Here is a 16,802-nt window from a genome sequence, read left to right as displayed (position 1 = left end):
GACTGTAAGCAACCCTCGCTAGCAATCAGCGGGGGAAGTGAGTGCCAAATGTTTTTATGCAGGCAGGGGCGGGCGGGGCGGAGCACTGGACTGCTCGCCCAACTCGTCTCCCTCACCCAATATGGCGGGACCGGAGGGGCGATGTCGCGGAGTTTAAGCCCTGCAATGTGCAAGTAAGCAGCTTCTAAAAGCACAGTAAGACACAAGGATTAAAATTGAAATAGCAGCAGTCAGGAGAAATAATTTAAAAAGTCCTGGCTTCCGCCTCAGGACTGTAAGCAACCCTCGCTAGCAATCAGCGGGGGAAGTGAGTGCCGAATGTTTTTATGCAAGCAGGGGCGGGCGGGGCGGAGCACTGGACTGCTCGCCCAACTCGTTTCCCTCACCCAATATGGCGGGACCCGAGGGGCGATGTCGCGGAGTTTAAGCCCTGCAATGTGCAAGTAAGCAGCTTCTAAAAGCACAGTAAGACACACAAGGATTAAAATTGAAATAGCAGCAGTCAGGAAAAATTATTTAAAAAGTCCCGGCTTCCGCCTCAGGACTGTAAGCAACCCTCACTAGCAATCAGCGGGGGAAGTGAGTGCCGAATGTTTTTATGCAGGCAGGGGCGGGCGGGGCGGAGCACTGGACTGCTCGCCCAACTCGTCTCCCTCACCCAATATGGCGGGACCGGAGGGGCGATGTTGCGGAGTTTAAGCCCTGCAATGTGCAAGTAAGCAGCTCCTAAAAGCACAGTAAGACACACAAGGATTAAAATTGAAATAGCAGCAGTCAGGAAAAATAATTTAAAAAGTCCCGGCTTCCGCCTCAGGACTGTAAGCAACCCTCGCTAGCAATCAGCGGGGGAAGTGAGTGCCAAATGTTTTTATGCAGGCAGGGGCGGGCGGGGCGGAGCACTGGACTGCTCGCCCAACTCGTCTCCCTCACCCAATATGGCGGGACCGGAGGGGCGATGTCGCGGAGTTTAAGCCCTGCAATGTGCAAGTAAGCAGCTTCTAAAAGCACAGTAAGACACAAGGATTAAAATTGAAATAGCAGCAGTCAGGAGAAATAATTTAAAAAGTCCTGGCTTCCGCCTCAGGACTGTAAGCAACCCTCGCTAGCAATCAGCGGGGGAAGTGAGTGCCGAATGTTTTTATGCAAGCAGGGGCGGGCGGGGCGGAGCACTGGACTGCTCGCCCAACTCGTCTCCCTCACCCAATATGGCGGGACCCGAGGGGCGATGTCGCGGAGTTTAAGCCCTGCAATGTGCAAGTAAGCAGCTTCTAAAAGCACAGTAAGACACACAAGGATTAAAATTGAAATAGCAGCAGTCAGGAAAAATTATTTAAAAAGTCCCGGCTTCCGCCTCAGGACTGTAAGCAACCCTCACTAGCAATCAGCGGGGGAAGTGAGTGCCGAATGTTTTTATGCAGGCAGGGGCGGGCGGGGCGGAGCACTGGACTGCTCGCCCAACTCGTCTCCCTCACCCAATATGGCGGGACCGGAGGGGCGATGTTGCGGAGTTTAAGCCCTGCAATGTGCAAGTAAGCAGCTCCTAAAAGCACAGTAAGACACACAAGGATTAAAATTGAAATAGCAGCAGTCAGGAAAAATAATTTAAAAAGTCCCGGCTTCCGCCTCAGGACTGTAAGCAACCCTCGCTAGCAATCAGTGGGGTAAGTGAGTGCCGAATGTTTTTATGCAGGCGGGGGCGGGCGGGGCGGGGCGGAGCACTGGACTGCTCGCCCAACTCGTCTCCCTCACCCAATATGGCGGGACCGGAGGGGCGATGTCGCGGAGTTTAAGCCCTGCAATGTGCAAGTAAGCAGCTTCTAAAAGCACAGTAAGACACACAAGGATTAAAATTGAAATAGCAGCAGTCAGGAAAAATAATTTAAAAAGTCCCGGCTTCCGCCTCAGGACTGTAAGCAACCTTCGCTAGCAATCAGCGGGGGAAGTGAGTGCCGAATGTTTTAATGCAGGCAGGGGCGGGCGGGGCAGAGCACTGGACTGCTCGCCCAACTCGTCTCCCTCACCCAATATGGCGGGACCGGAGGGGCGATGTCGCGGAGTTTAAGCCCTGCAATGTGCAAGTAAGCAGCTTCTAAAAGCACAGTAAGACACACAAGGATTAAAATTGAAATAGCAGCAGTCAGGAAAAATAATTTTAAAAGTCCCGGCTTCCGCCTCAGGACTGTAAGCAACCCTCGCTAGCAATCAGCGGGGGAAGTGAGTGCCGAATGTTTTTATGCAGGCAGGGGCGGGCGGGGTGGAGCACTGGAATGCTCGCCCAACTCGTCCTCCTCACCCAATATAAAGATGAGCAAGCGCGCAACATCTACTGGCCTAAAAGGGAGTTTCAGCTGTGACTCCCCCACACCACTGCGTACCCCACGCGGCTTCCGTAGGATGCTCACAATTCTTTAGCTGTTGTGTGCTTGACTTCCATGGAATGGAGCCCTGGGGCAGGGCTTGAGACGTGGCTAAAAAGAATAAAGTATTCTGCAACGTTTGGCCTTAATGGAAAAATATATACAAGTTAAAGTACTCAGTGGGAAAGTTTAGTTGGTTAATTCACTCACTGCAGATGTCTGTGTGTGTGTGTGTGTGTTCCAGACAGGGGAGATTCCTTCATGTTGGCGTTGTCCCACTCATATTTTGGATGCACTGACCTGCGTTTTATATGCATACATTTTAGTAAACCTATTAAACCTCTATCACAAAACACAGCATCTGCAGTATTCATTTTATTTTCCCACTGCAGATAGCAGTCAGCCTTTAGTCTTGGGCATCAGTGGTGGGTCGGTTAACAGCACCTCCCTACATCTGCTGTTGCCAGGCGCGCAACCCCCATTGGGCTCAAAGTCCCCCCTCCCCTCATGTGTGTCCGCCCGGGCGGAGACAGCTTCCCTGGCTGGCGACCGTCTTATTGCAGGCGCACCCGAGTGCTGCACAGGTTTTTTTAAACACCATTAACTTGTTAACGAGACTTTGTTGTGTTTTCAGCCTTTCTTAGAGCCCCTGCGATTTTTTATTATTAAACATTGCGGCAGCCTCAGCAGTAATGGTATTGTTTTGTAGCTTGTGATCCAGTTTTGCTGTCTTTTTTCCTCATGTTTTCCTATTATTTTGTTGCTGTTGCCCGATAGCAGCATATGAAAAAAAAACAATCTCCTCAAAAACTCAAAAACTATTGGCATTGTAAATGACAATGCCTTTTATTTAAGTTTTAAAAATAAAAACAAAAATAAAAGGCATTGTTATTTGCAATTTGAATAGCTCAAACTCGCGTAAATGCGAGACCTAATGCATTGCAATGCTTGTTAAGATTAGTGCTTGCTTTTCCTATTGAAGCAATGTGCAGTGTTTGTTGTGTGGCTTACAATAGGAGTGCCAAGGTTTCATGGAGCAGGAGATTAAAAATATGCTGTATAAACTGTATGCTGTATAAACAAAAAATGTACTGTTTTGCATGCAGCGCGTGTGCGATTAGCATTACAGGAGTGGTATCAGGGAGTGAGTTTTCCTTGGTCCTGATGAAAAGCCTATGGGATGCGGCTTCAAACATGTTGATCATTTAGAAAGACGGGCACATTAAAGCCTTCCCTTTAATTCCCCTTGTTTTTTACTATGCCAACCAGAGGCCAGAATAAATACTGGTTCACCTACTGAGCAGGTATTTTTAATCTCACTCCCCATAAAACCTTTCACTTCTATCGTTTTCCATCTCGTTTATCATTTGGATACACCCAAAGTGCTCCTGCATATCTCGTAGGTTGTAGCACGCCTCGTTCCTCAGCGGAATGGGATGGACCCAGTGATAAAGCATGGTTGAGGGTTTTATGAGAAAACCTATTGTTTTCTTTCCTCTAGGAGGGTTAGTCCCTTTGAAACAATTGGGCTCTCTGTTTTTCATTTACGCTTTGGTAGGAGGAGGAGCCTTGTTGATCCTCTTTCTCCCCATTTGTTAAAAAAATTATAATTTCCGGACATGGACACAAATAAACCCTGTTAATGTGTGTGAAGCTGAAGGTTGATCACTCACTCCTGGCTAAGACTAAGGGCCTGATTACGAAACGTGACGGATATCCTGTTTGCCAAATTACTTACCTCACTACGTCCTCTCCTGGTCCTTTCTGTTCCTGGATCTGTCCATCCCAGCATCTAGATCGCACACTGCCTTAACCACACATATGCCTGGTTAAGGCATATGCGTGGTTAAGGCATGCATGGTTAAGCTTGCAGGGAAACTGCACGTGTGACTCTGTCCGCACCATAAAGGCCATATCCCAAAAATGTCTATTGCAAGAGATTTTCTCCTCAAACTACCATTCCTAGTAACTAATGGTGTGAAATTTCACACACGGTGATATATGCACATTTCATGAGTTATACTAAGGTAACTTATATTTCACAGGGCCTATGCCTAAGCCTGTCATATGCAGTGCCCTCTGCTCAGCTAGTTGGTTTCGGAGACCCTTGTGCTCTACTGCCTGTAGGCTTGTACCTAGTGTTTGTCAATTTGCATCCGCCCCTTTGAGTAGTAAATATTAGGCCATGGTGAAATTTTAATTTTGCTGCCAAAATTTGCACATTTTTTAAATTGTATTTCACATGAAATGTTCAAAGTGACCTGACATTTGAAACTACAGAAGTTTGTAAGCATCCTTCCACAAAAGAATGCTTCATACTGAAAATGTTTGTCAAGACACATATTTTGACCTAATCAATATGTTGCTGGTATGTCACATTTTTCTTACACTCTCTCTGGCAGGAAGCCCCTGGTAGAGCAATAGTCTGAGGAAGTGGAAAGCTTCACTGAAGCGGAGTTACCTCTTCAATAAGGGGCCACTGGTGGACTTGGGTACTGGTCTCGTGTCACAGTATTTAGAGATCTTATAATAGAAGCACATCTTCCCCCTTCACAGCTTACATACATGCATTTGGCAATGATTTTATTGGGTGCCTGTCACTGTCAGTCCGGCCTAATTCCAAGTGCATGCATGCCCCTCACCTAAGCCCATTACTGGGATTGTTTGTTAGTTTAGCACTGTTAACACACACAAGATTCCTAATGAACCCTTAGGGCATATGCTTATTTCAATACTATCAGTTCTCTAAGCAATTGCATGCAAATGTACATACCGTTGTATGGTTTATAATGTGTTAAAAGACAAAACTCAATAAAAACAACTACAAAAACAAAAGAAAAAAACTGTATTTATCACGGTAGAATACCACACAGAACAGGTTTCGATAACTAATGAAAATAACCCAATTTAACTATTTGGATTCCACCAGAGAAGACAAGAGTAACGTTAAATAGTGGCCACCAATGGTAAGAAAACAGATGGTGAAGTTGAAATGAATAGTCAGAGGTCACGAAGGTGCCAGAGAGATACAAAGGAATGTATGTTCCTGCCTCGCCTTAATCAGCTACTGTATAAACATGGGGCCTTATTTGCAAGATTTTGCCGTAGGGCAGTACCACAGGCCTTCCTGCTGGGAAGCCCTACGGCAAAAGAATGGGCAAGAATGTGCAATATCTATCAGATATGGCACATTGCTGTCCTTTTCCCCAGTGTTGGTGCACAATGGGCTGCCATGTACCAACGCAGGCACCTTTGCACCATGGTGCAAGGGTGCCTGCGTTGCAGGCATGATTGGTTTTTTTTGCAGGAAGGTTCCCCTTTTTGGTTTTGTCAACATCTAATTTTCTGATTATATAAAATAATGGTGGCCATGGCCTTGGAAAGCCTGCAATGTTGGGCCTGTACAACAGAAGGACATCTTGCAAGATGGGTGAGAGGTTATAGGATCTGGCTGTGGGTATAGCCCATATTGACAATGCACTACATTGGAAGACTCCGAACGGCCCACTGCAAAGTCACTGGAATAAAGAGGAAAACTGGGCACTGGCAGAGGGAGCTGTTCTGTGATTTGAGGAGTAAAAGCATATCCGCAGGAAGCCCCTGGCAGAGAAATAGATTGAGGTAGTGGAAAGCTTCACTGAAGCGGAGCTACCTGCCCAATAACGGGCCACAGGTGGGCTTGAGTACTGGTCTTGTGTCACAGTATTTAACGATCCTACGATAGAAGCATATCTTCCCTTTCACAAGATGCTTTTTCCTCTTTCTATGTGTGCTGCATAATGCAGCAGACATAGAAAAAGGAAAAAAATGCAGCAGTGTCGCGCAGCCAGAGTCCTTTTCTCGGCGTTTTGAAAATGGACCTCTAAATTCCACATAGCTCGTGTGTGTTATTTCCTTAGTCCATTTTCATTGGCCTTTGCGTGCGTGTGTTTTAAAAACAGGACACGCAATAGGCCATGGGTGGTCACGTAGCTCCGCCCATGGCCTATTGGTGTCTGTTACGCGCACCAAAAGCCATATATCTTCAATTATCGCGGCTGTCATGGCCGCGAAAATTGAAGACATGTGCTCGCAGTGGCGCTCGCACCACTCGCGAGCTTCTTTTTTTTTTTTTACAGGGGAACGATTATAATGTAAGCACTAGGCACATAGAAGTTGTTAAAACCCATTTTTTTAAAGTAAATGTGACTGTAATAATAAATAATTAATCACACTGACAACCCTTCGCCGTCGTAGCTTCAGAAGCGCAGGAGCAGGTAAAACCTCTTCGGTCACTAGGTGGCAGCACGCTCTTATGAGTTCAGTGACAGTCGCTTTTCAAACAGGGTATTTTTTCTTCGCTGTAGCCCCCCCATGCCCCTTCCCGTCCGACGCCCCTTACAGTATGCAGGCTGCAATTGATTTCTGTATAAGGAATAATAACATTACAGTACAATAAACATTAAAGTAATATACACAATAGACCAAATGAATGTGCATGGTCCTCCCTGTCTGTCATTTGTGCCACCACCCTGCTTGACTATGGTGATAAAATACATCTAAAGGTTTACGTGATCTGCCTATAGATTGTCAGTCTTGGGTTGCGGGGGAGCTGTATCCTACTGGCGGGTAGGGGCGCTGCTTGTGCCACGCCGAGTCCGCCGAAGAGAAGTGTCCTGAAACCTGGAGGGCGGCTCCCGCCACAAACACCTGAACCCGGGCTGCATGAACATGGAAGAAGGACTTCGCCAAACAAGAAATGCTAATTTAATAATTTGAGTCCAGCACGCCGTGTCGCCCTGGTGACGGTTCCTCGCGGAGCGCATTGGCTGGCAAGGATAAGGCCGGCACGGACTACCAAGATAAAATCATACGAGAGTGAGTGAGTGTGAGAGCAAAGTGAGTTCTGAATCACGCACTGATGAGGACAGTTAAAGATCTCAGACTCAAAAAGAACCAGGGCACATGGGGAGGTCGAAGGGGGAGGGAAGGAGCAAACAAACACAGAGAACCCCCTACATGTCCACTTATAGCACCACACACCAGACATGCACCCAGCATCCTCTGTGCCACCTCTGCATAACGACTGCACCACCTACTGCAGATTGATTTGGTCTATTGTGCATCTTACTTTAATGTTTATTGTACAGAAATGTTATTATTCCTTATACAGAAATCAATTGCAGCCTGCAGACTCTTTCCTTCCCATTGCGTGTCCTCGTTGCCCCCCCCCTGGATCTTGCTTAGTCTATCTAGCCATGCCCTCTCCATTCCTCTGTCCACCTCCACCCTATCAGAGACCCTGTGCCCCCTCCGCGCTCCGTACCACCTTGCCCTCCATTTCCGCCACCTTTCCAGTGCTGCATCCGCCCTCTCTCTTTGGCATCTTCTCCCGGGTCCTCTGCGTTCGTCCGGTGCCCTCTGCCCACGCTCCATATAACCCCCTTTCCCCTTTCTACCTCCATCTCAAGCACTCGTCCCTCTCGGTGCATATTCTGTCTGCAATCCCTTCTCGCCCCTCGGATTGTGGTAAATAAAATTACCCGGGCATAATTTCTATACATTAATAACAATAAGGATAGCTCATAAAATGAGAGGCAGAGTCCGTGGTATCTGAGTCAAAAGGGCTTTAATTCGAATGACTCGAGTCAATGAGAATCGGGTTCCATCACCACTAAGGTTCAGGAAGGGATATCGAACGTTTTATTAACATCACACATTATATATAGTAAAACCACATAATTGCAATGAATACAGTAGGCGGAACACTCCAGGCGGAGCAAGTGAAAAGAGAGAGATAAGAACACATGGGCGTAAAAGAAGGCGTGTAAAGAGGCGTACACGGGGGTGTTCACTTGACGAGCCATAGGTGTGTCATAGGTGGGTGGATGCATAGAGGAGGTCTGCAGGGTCAGCAGAAACCTTTACCCTACATGTGCGCGCAACTGATCATGACGTGAAATTGACGTGTAACTGGGGAGAGCTGGGGGTTGACTTTAGCACTAGTAGAGGAGTCTGGAGTCTGGGATGTCAGAACGACCTGCACCTTTGGCATATCTGATATCTTGTGTTTGGAGGATGTATTGTCTGAAGTAAAGGTCTCTCGAAGAAAAGGCTGTTCATCACTAAATGCTAGTGTGTGCATATATTTCTTTGTGCATTGCGTGGGGCCATGGGCCTACTATGGCAGTAAATCACTTGCATGGAGACAGGAAGGCTAGGCCCTATGCTCTGCAGGCGGAAAATGTTTACCTATTTCACTAGACTGGAATGTGTTTTTGCGGAGGCTGAGCAGATAACTTGTAGGCAAAATACCATCTTGGCAGGCAGGCCAGGCCGGGCACCTCTCGGCTGGGCAGGGAATAAGGGAGAGGTCAGGGATGCATACCTAAACTGCAGCTTTCAGAGACAGAAGAGGCTCGGAGCCTGAATTCAGGGCCTGGCTCGGCTGGGCCACAAAAACGTGTGGTTCGCGATATTTAAACGTGTATCATGTAAATGCATTGGCAACGTAGGCCTCAGTGCGGAATTAATGTTTCATTCATGGAAGGCCTAATAACTGACATGCTAACATTAGACGGAAATACAGAGGCATTATTGTGACAGGCACGGGAAGGGAATTACACGATAACATGGACGTACATGGAGCATAGGTACATGGATAGGGTGCGAGGGGGGGACACACTGGCCACATAAAATTTCTGTTTCCTCAGGATCCCCCCCCGCCACCTCCACAGCCCCCTTTCTTAATCTCAATTTACTTAAAGCAGTTGACTTAGAAAATGTCTGCGGCACAAACTTTAACCCAGGCAGGATGTGCACCCCCCCCCCCTCCCCCACACACACACACACACGCCCATGGAGTTTTCCTCCACATCTTTTGTGTTGTCATAATTTAATTGGATAATGTCCCCTAAAATCATCACTGAATTACTGCCCCCTAATCTGAACTTCTACTCATGCCCCCACCGTGTTCTGCTTCTAGGGTAGCGTTTGCCACAATGAGAATCGTGGTGGCAGGTGGGGTATAAATATCTCTAATCATTAGTATATGTAGTAGACCTTTGTACTTACTACCGTTCCTATGTGATTTTAGAGTTTATCTGTTTGTATCTCTTCCTTGAGTGACTTTACAACGTGTACATTTGCAATTTTCCCTCCTTTCACTCCACTTGCACATTTGTAATTTTTTTTATATATATATATATGTATGTATTTTTTTTTCTAGTTGTATCTCTTATGTAACTCATGTATTCCAAAGTCCTTATGTAACGCTACTGGTTCTTTTGTAAAGCGCTCTGACACCTTCGGGTAATGTTTGCGCCATAGAAAATCGAATTAAATAAATGAAGTAGTACAGGGGGGCATGGGTAGAAGTTCAGATTAAGGGGCAGTAATTCAGAGACTCCTTTGTGTTTCTCAGGTGGTAGATGCCAAATTGCTCATAGGGCTGCCAAGGAGTTGGCGCCCTTCCAGCTGCTGGGTCTGGGTGAACCTGGCACACGGTGCCCTGAGGATGCTTCAAGGGTACTTTGGGGAGCAGTGTGCCACCATTGCTACAACTCCTATCCAACCCACATAATTCCACTACACACCACATGCATACACTCCATAACACATAGTGAAAACACATTGCCATTTACAATGCCATTAGCTCTAACTTAAATAAATCTGAGACCTATTGCATTTCCAATGCTTGTTCTATATTTTCTACTCTCTCCTTTGAGCTTACATGTAATTAGTTACATAATACTGGGTAGAATAATGTATAAAGAGGATCGAATTCTGCATTTGTACGCCTGTTTATATAAATCTCTGAATATATATTGCAAATCTGTATGAGTGTAGAAATAATATAAGCATACCTTAGATTTCAACACTATGATAATACTTATAACCTGCTTAGGGATATGTCTACATGAAGTATCTTGTGGAGCAGGATTTCAGTTTTGAAAATGTTGTAGTTCACTCACCACTAACATTGTCCCTGTTTGCTCTTTGTAGACTGAAAATGTCTGGATTCCAGTGGAGATAAGAGGGGCTGTTCCAAATACAATGCCCCGTGCTGCCTTCATGTCCATGTTTATCCTTGAGATTGATCAGTTCATCCTCACTCCACTCTCAATAGCCGCCATTGATGCAGAAGACGATGAAACGCCAAAAGACAGATTAGTGTTTAACATCACCAAGCCCCCACCAGAGGGCTATATCACCCACCTAGATGACCACACCAAAGCAATAACCTCTTTCACTTGGCAGGACTTGTACGAAATGAACATTGCATACCAGCCACCTAATGTCACCCACACAGAGAGACAGAACTATGAGGTGAGGTGGCAATTCATGTCTATAGGCACATCTCCCAAATGTTAACAGTCAATTGTTAATCAATATACAGTAACTCACTGTGTATAGTTAAAGCAATCTACATTGATACATTGTTGTAAACTGTTCTTTATTGAATGTCTTCACCAGGTCGAATTTGAAGCAATTGATGGGCATTTTAATAGCAGTTCTCCTATTTTGGTCCATTTCTCACTCAGAACAGCAGAGACAAATGCTCCCAGAGTTTCGTGGAATATGGGCAAGTAGAAATACTTTGATCTAATCATGATAGTATGGCTCTGAAAAGATTAGCAGGAGGAAGTAGCTCTTTTTTAAACACTTCGTTTAACATATTTGTTATCAATGAAGAAGTTATTGTTCTGAAAATGATTAGAAATTATGTCTACCACTGAACTATCGTAACAGGGTGTTTCACAGATCTAATGGAGGACATACGAGTACTATGGTTTATTGGTTGTTAAATGTATTATTTTTGTATTTCCTGCATTGTGCACATTTGGGTAAGGGTTACATGTTTAATCAAGAAACAAATGTATATGATAAACATCCATATATGTGATACATAATGTTTAACCGGGTTCTATATTACCATTTAGGTGTTCTGGTGACATTGAAGGACGAGTGGCTTGTCAAAATCACCAGAACCCCGATATGGCAATGAAGGACCTTATAACACATTACCATTCATATTTTTTGAGCATTAGAAGTTTATTTTGGTGCGGTAATCTTTAAAAAGTTGTTTTTCCAAAAAGAGAAATTCGTATTAGAAGCAAAAAGTGAAATACTGGACTATACTGTTATCAATGTAAACAGTAGAAACATCGTTTAATTTTATATATAGAGCTTTATAACAACATGTTTTGCTAAAACATTCAATTAGAAGAAATCATAGATTTGTGAACATGCTGCCTGCAAGGTGCAGCTAACCTTGGACCTGGATTGCAATTAGAATGTTCATGTTCAGCTTAGCTTTCATGAAGAGTGTTCTAATTATCCAAAGTGAAATGGCGACACCCCCATGGAATGGTGTGGGTCTGGTATTATTTAAATATTCTTTTATGCTTCAAGACTATTTAGTTGGAGGAAAGGACATTTTATGTTATTTTTGTAGCCAGACAATCAGAGTGACTGCTCTCATGGGTCTCACAGGAGACTCTCACTCCTGAGAGATGGACGAATGGTAAAAAAGGCCCTCACAGACAATCATATCACTTCATATTTGAAGTTGCATGCCCCGGGGAACCTTGTGAGACTCTTCTGCACCCAACCATTTATATATGTATACATATTTAACCTTCACTTCTACTGAACAGATTTACACCAACTCACAAAAATAGTAAAGATCAAGCTTTCTGTCAAATTTGGTGTACTTTCATTAACCTGTTTTGGCTGTAGCACTTTCTCAAATTCCCGATGGAAACTGTGTGTGTTTTGGGAGCCCCCACCCCCTTTTATTAGCCCCTGCTTGATGGATCACCCCAAAAACTTTAGTGGCAAGAGCTGATGTCGATGAACTATTTTTTTTGTTTTGTTTAACTTTGTTTTATTGAGTTTCAAGAGAATTAGGAAATATACATTACAACAATCACATGTCCTATTTGAACTCCCGACGTTAGACATCAAACCCCCCCCCAGCCCCCAGGGAATTGAAAGGTGGTCGGGCCCATAAGCTACCTGAAGGTAATGTGTCCATGAGAGCAGGATTGGGACAAGCATCAATGGTCTGCGTACCTGACTGCCCTGTGAATGAACAACCACCCCCCCAAAACTCCAAACACCCCCCCTCTTCCCCCTTCCCTCCCCAACCGAAGTGTCGCGTGTTCGCCTTGTGGAGACACCCAATCAAAGGACCAACTCCTATCCCATCATTCGGGGGTGTCCTCTGTGGAAGATGTGTCTGTGAGCCGCAGCAATCGTAAGTATTTGGGACATATTATCTCGTTAAATCCCTTGGTCAACAGTGAGAGGATGGGCTGCCATCTGGTGGTGAAAGATGTCGTGGATTGAGTAAGAGTTGCTTGAATTTGTTCCATGCCTAGTATATACCAGATTCTATGAAGCCAACCTATGTGTGCGGGACGCCGAGAAGTGCCCCATAACAAAAAAATATGCTGAACCGCAACCCCCATTACCAACCCCATTTGCATGCCTCTGATCGACTTTAGTAGAAATGTGAGCACATTTGTGAGCCCTAGAAGTGTATAGGCCGGAAAGCCGGGGATCTCTGTATCAAAGTGTGCGTTGATATCATCTAAGACCGTCTTCCAGTAGTCTGTCACCTATACACAGTCCCACAACAGGCGAGTCAGAGTCCCTATCTCCTCACAACCTCTCCAGCATGTAGGCCTGTGGTTTGGGTTACTTTTATTTAGTCCGACTGGTGTTAGATACCAGTAGGTCGCGATCTTAACTGCTGTTTTTCTACTGGCCGTGTTCCTGGCTGTGCGGTGGGCCCTGTAATATATAGTCTGCCAATCTTTGTCAGTGATGCTCCTCCCCAATTCTGCTTCCCATCTCCTTTGACCGTCTGAACGTGGCGTGGGGGACGGTGGGCTGAGCATTTTGTAAAGGTCCGTCATCGCCTGCCTGTCAGACGTTTTTGTGATGAGCCATTTCTCGTAGGCCGTGAGTCGCCTGCCAACCAGCGACCATATTTCAGGTTGTGTTACCCCAATGCCTAATCTGAAAATACTGGTACCGCCGTGGAGCCTTTAGGTTATACATCTCCGTTAGGGCTTCGAGCCGGAGAAAACCATCTAGATCGAATAGGTGTCCCGCCGACTGACATTCAGAAACTCTCCACTGCTCAAACGCATGTGTCTCCTGCCCTGGAGCAAAGGCAAGGTTATCGAAGAGTGGTGTGATAGGGGACGGGAAAGTAGTGAGCCCCTTGCTGACCGCCACCGTGTCCCACACTTTACTATCGTTCGCGTGATGGGTGACTTGTTGAGATTCGCCGGCCGATCAGAGCATTTCAAAAAGGGGATTTTCCACAGCGACATCTGCGCCATCGCTCTGTCTTGGAAGAGCCACCTTTTCTCCGATTCAGGGCGGTTCCATTCTAGAAAAAATAACACAACTGTGTCGCATGGAAATATCGCAACAGATTGGGGATCCCCAGTCCCCCCTCCAGCGGAGCACGGTGAGCAAGGTCTCTGCGCATCCGCATGCGTTTCCCGGCCCATATAAATTGTTGTATGGCGTCTTGCAGTTTCTTTAGAAATCCTAGCTGGAGGGTCACTGTGATGGTTTGGAATAGGTACAGGACTTTGGGTAGAAGGGACATTTTAACGGCTGCTATACGACCCAAAAGTGGTAGCGGATGAGGCCGCCATCTCCTCAAGTCTCCCTGTATTTGGGAGGAAAGTTCCTAGTAATTTTGATTGGCGGTCTGCGTAGTGCTCGGCGTCAGAGTGATTCCCAGATAAGGGATCGAAGTGCGAGATCACAGTCCCCCGTATGTCCCAAACCCACCGACAGACTTGTGTGCTTTGCAGCCAAGAGGGAGGATCATGGATTTCCCGGTGTTCATTTTAAAACCGGATACTTTTCCAAAGGTCTCCATTTCCTTCAAGAAAGCTGGCACGGACCGTTTAGGGTTTTCCAGTGCAGCCAAAATGCCATCAGTATATAGGCTGATGGTATGTGGCTCTCCCCCAAAGGTGATGCCCAATATGTCAGGATTGACTCTGATTCTTTGCGCTAGAGGTTCTATGTACAACGCAAAAAGGAGAGGGGAAAGTGGGAACATCTGTCTGGTGCTGCGTCTGATATCAAAGGGTTGCGAGCCTGTGCCGTTGACTCGGACCACCGCCCGAGGTGAATCATAGCAGCTAGCGACCCAGGCCCTGAAGCGATCTCCTATGCCAAAGCGCACCAAAGTCCTGTCCAGAAACCCCCAGTCCACTCTGTCAAACGCTTTCTCAGCGTCAACCGAGAGCAGCGCCGCATCGCAGTTGTTAAAGTGGGCTTTGTCCATTAAATGTAAGATGCGCTTCGTATTGTCGCTTCATTGCCTGTTGGGAATAAATCCCGACTGATCAGGTTTTATGATGCCCGGTAGGCAGGGGCCCAGTCTCACCGCCAAAATCCCTGTAAAGAGCTTGAGGTCGAGATTGAGCAAGGATATAGGCCTGTAGAGTGAAACGTGTCCTTTCCTGGCTTAGGCAATACTATGATGTCGGCAGCGAGCATATCTGGTGGGATGGAACCTGGCCCCTGGAAGGAATTAAAAAGCTGGGTCAGGATCGGCATGATCAAAGGGCAGAATGTCTTATAAAAAACGGCTGAGAAGCCGTCCGGACCTGGTACTTTCAGAGGCTTTAAGCGCGCTATCACGCTGATCACTTCCTCTGTTTGAATGAGTGTGTCTAGGGAGGCGGCGCCTGCCGCATTGAGAGAAGTGACCGCCGCCCCATGCAGGTAGGCAACCCCTGTTGTCCAAAGAGGGATCTGCACTGTAGAGGGAGGCAGAGAAGGCCCTAAAGGCTTCCGCTATCCTGTTGTCCTCCTGAAGCTCCTGTCCCTAAGCGTCCCGGAGAGTATTGATTTTGGACCTTTGGACTCATGCTCTGAGGTTGCTTATTTATATTTATTTATTTATTATTTATTTATTAAGCTTGTTAAGCGCGACAGCTACCCAAAAAGGGTTTCCCGGCGCTGGATGGGCAAAGTGCTTAGTAACCTAACGTTTAACACAGTGAACAGCGTTATTGGTTGAAGAGCCAGGTCTTAATGGCTCTGCGAAAGCAGATGTAACTAGTTTCTTTGCGGATCACCAGGGGGAGAGAGTTCCAGAGTGTGGGGCCCAGGTAGGAAAAAGATCTGCCACCCATCCTAGAGAGTTTGATTCTAGGTACATTAGGTTACCTTGGGATGAAGACCAAAGGTGGCGAGAAGGAGTGTAGGGATGAACAAGGGATTGTAGGTACAGTGGAGCTGAGCCCAATTTGATTTTAAACATGTAGCTCAGGGTTTTGAATTTAATGCGGCTCTCTACCCTGAGCCAATGCAATTCTCGGAGGTGTCCAGAGATGTGGGCTGTTTTGGGAATTTTGCACAATAGCCTTGCAGCGGCGTTTTGTACCAACTGTAGTCGTCTTATCACTGTCTTGCTAGCACCTAGGTAGAGGACATTTCCATAGTCCAGCCGGGAAGTTATAAGGGCATGGACCACAGATTTTTGAGTGTCGCTTGGCAGCATCCAGATGATTTTCCTGAGCCACCGCAAGATTGTAAAGCAGGTGGCCGAGACCTTGCTTACCTGTTGGTGCATGGCCAAGGCATTATCGATGGTAAAATCCAAATTATGTACATGGTCTGATGGGAGAGGGAGGGTGCCCATCACGGCAGGCCAATGTCTAGAACTCCATAGGTCTTGTCTTTGTCCCAGAATCAGTACTTCGGTCTTACCACCATTCAATTTAAGGAGATTGTTGTTCATCCAGGTGACAATTTTCTCTAAGCCTGACTGCAGGAGGGAGGTGGAGCTAGGACCATGGTTTGAAAGGGAGAATGTGATCTGGGAGTCATCAGCATACGTGAATAGGGTGAGACCTGCTTGTTCGGCGATATGAGCCAACGGTCTGACATACAAATTAAAAAGTAGGGGGCTGAGCACAGAGCCCTGGGGAATGCCATAGGGTAAAGCATGAATATTGGAAGTTGCCGTGTTAGAGAAGATTTGAAACGTGCGATGTGTGAGGAAAGAGGAGAGCCAGTTCAGTGCTGGGCCGCAGATGCCCAGTGAGGTTAATGTCTTTATGAGTATGGTATCTGAGATAGTGTTGAATGCTGCGCTGAGGTAAAGTAGTATAAGCGCAGCTGTATCTCCTCTGTCAAGGTGGTGACGCAGATTCCCCGTAACTCCCAGTAGTGTTCTTTCGGTAGAAAAACCGGTTCTGAAGCCGGATTGCGAGGGATGAAGTATATTATTAGATTCTATGAACTGGGAGAGGTGGGAGTGAATGTGCCTCTCAAGAATCTTAGAAAAGGCTGGCAGAAGAGAAATAGGGCGGTAGATGGATAGGACGCTTGGGTCTGCCGTAGGATTTTTCAGGAGAGGTGTCACCATGGCGTGTTTCCAAGTAGCCGGGACATTAGAATCTTGCAGGGAAAGGT

General features: G+C 46.3%; 1 protein-coding gene across 1 annotated transcript in view; it reads left to right on the top strand.

Annotated features, from left to right (window-relative positions):
* Positions 1-16,802, top strand: part of LOC147747319 (FRAS1-related extracellular matrix protein 1-like) — a 1,022,199-nt gene that overhangs the window by 58,749 nt on the left and 946,648 nt on the right. The window contains exons 5-6 of the mRNA XM_086953165.1: positions 10,341-10,664; positions 10,812-10,920. Coding sequence (XP_086809291.1) covers positions 10,341-10,664; positions 10,812-10,920 — 433 coding nt within the window. The remainder of the gene's footprint in view (positions 1-10,340; positions 10,665-10,811; positions 10,921-16,802) is intronic.

This window comes from Lissotriton vulgaris, chromosome 1_1, assembly GCF_964263255.1.
Source record: "Lissotriton vulgaris chromosome 1_1, aLisVul1.2, whole genome shotgun sequence".
Classification (NCBI taxonomy): Eukaryota; Metazoa; Chordata; class Amphibia; order Caudata; family Salamandridae; genus Lissotriton; species Lissotriton vulgaris.
This window is presented reverse-complemented; position numbering and strand designations above follow the sequence as displayed.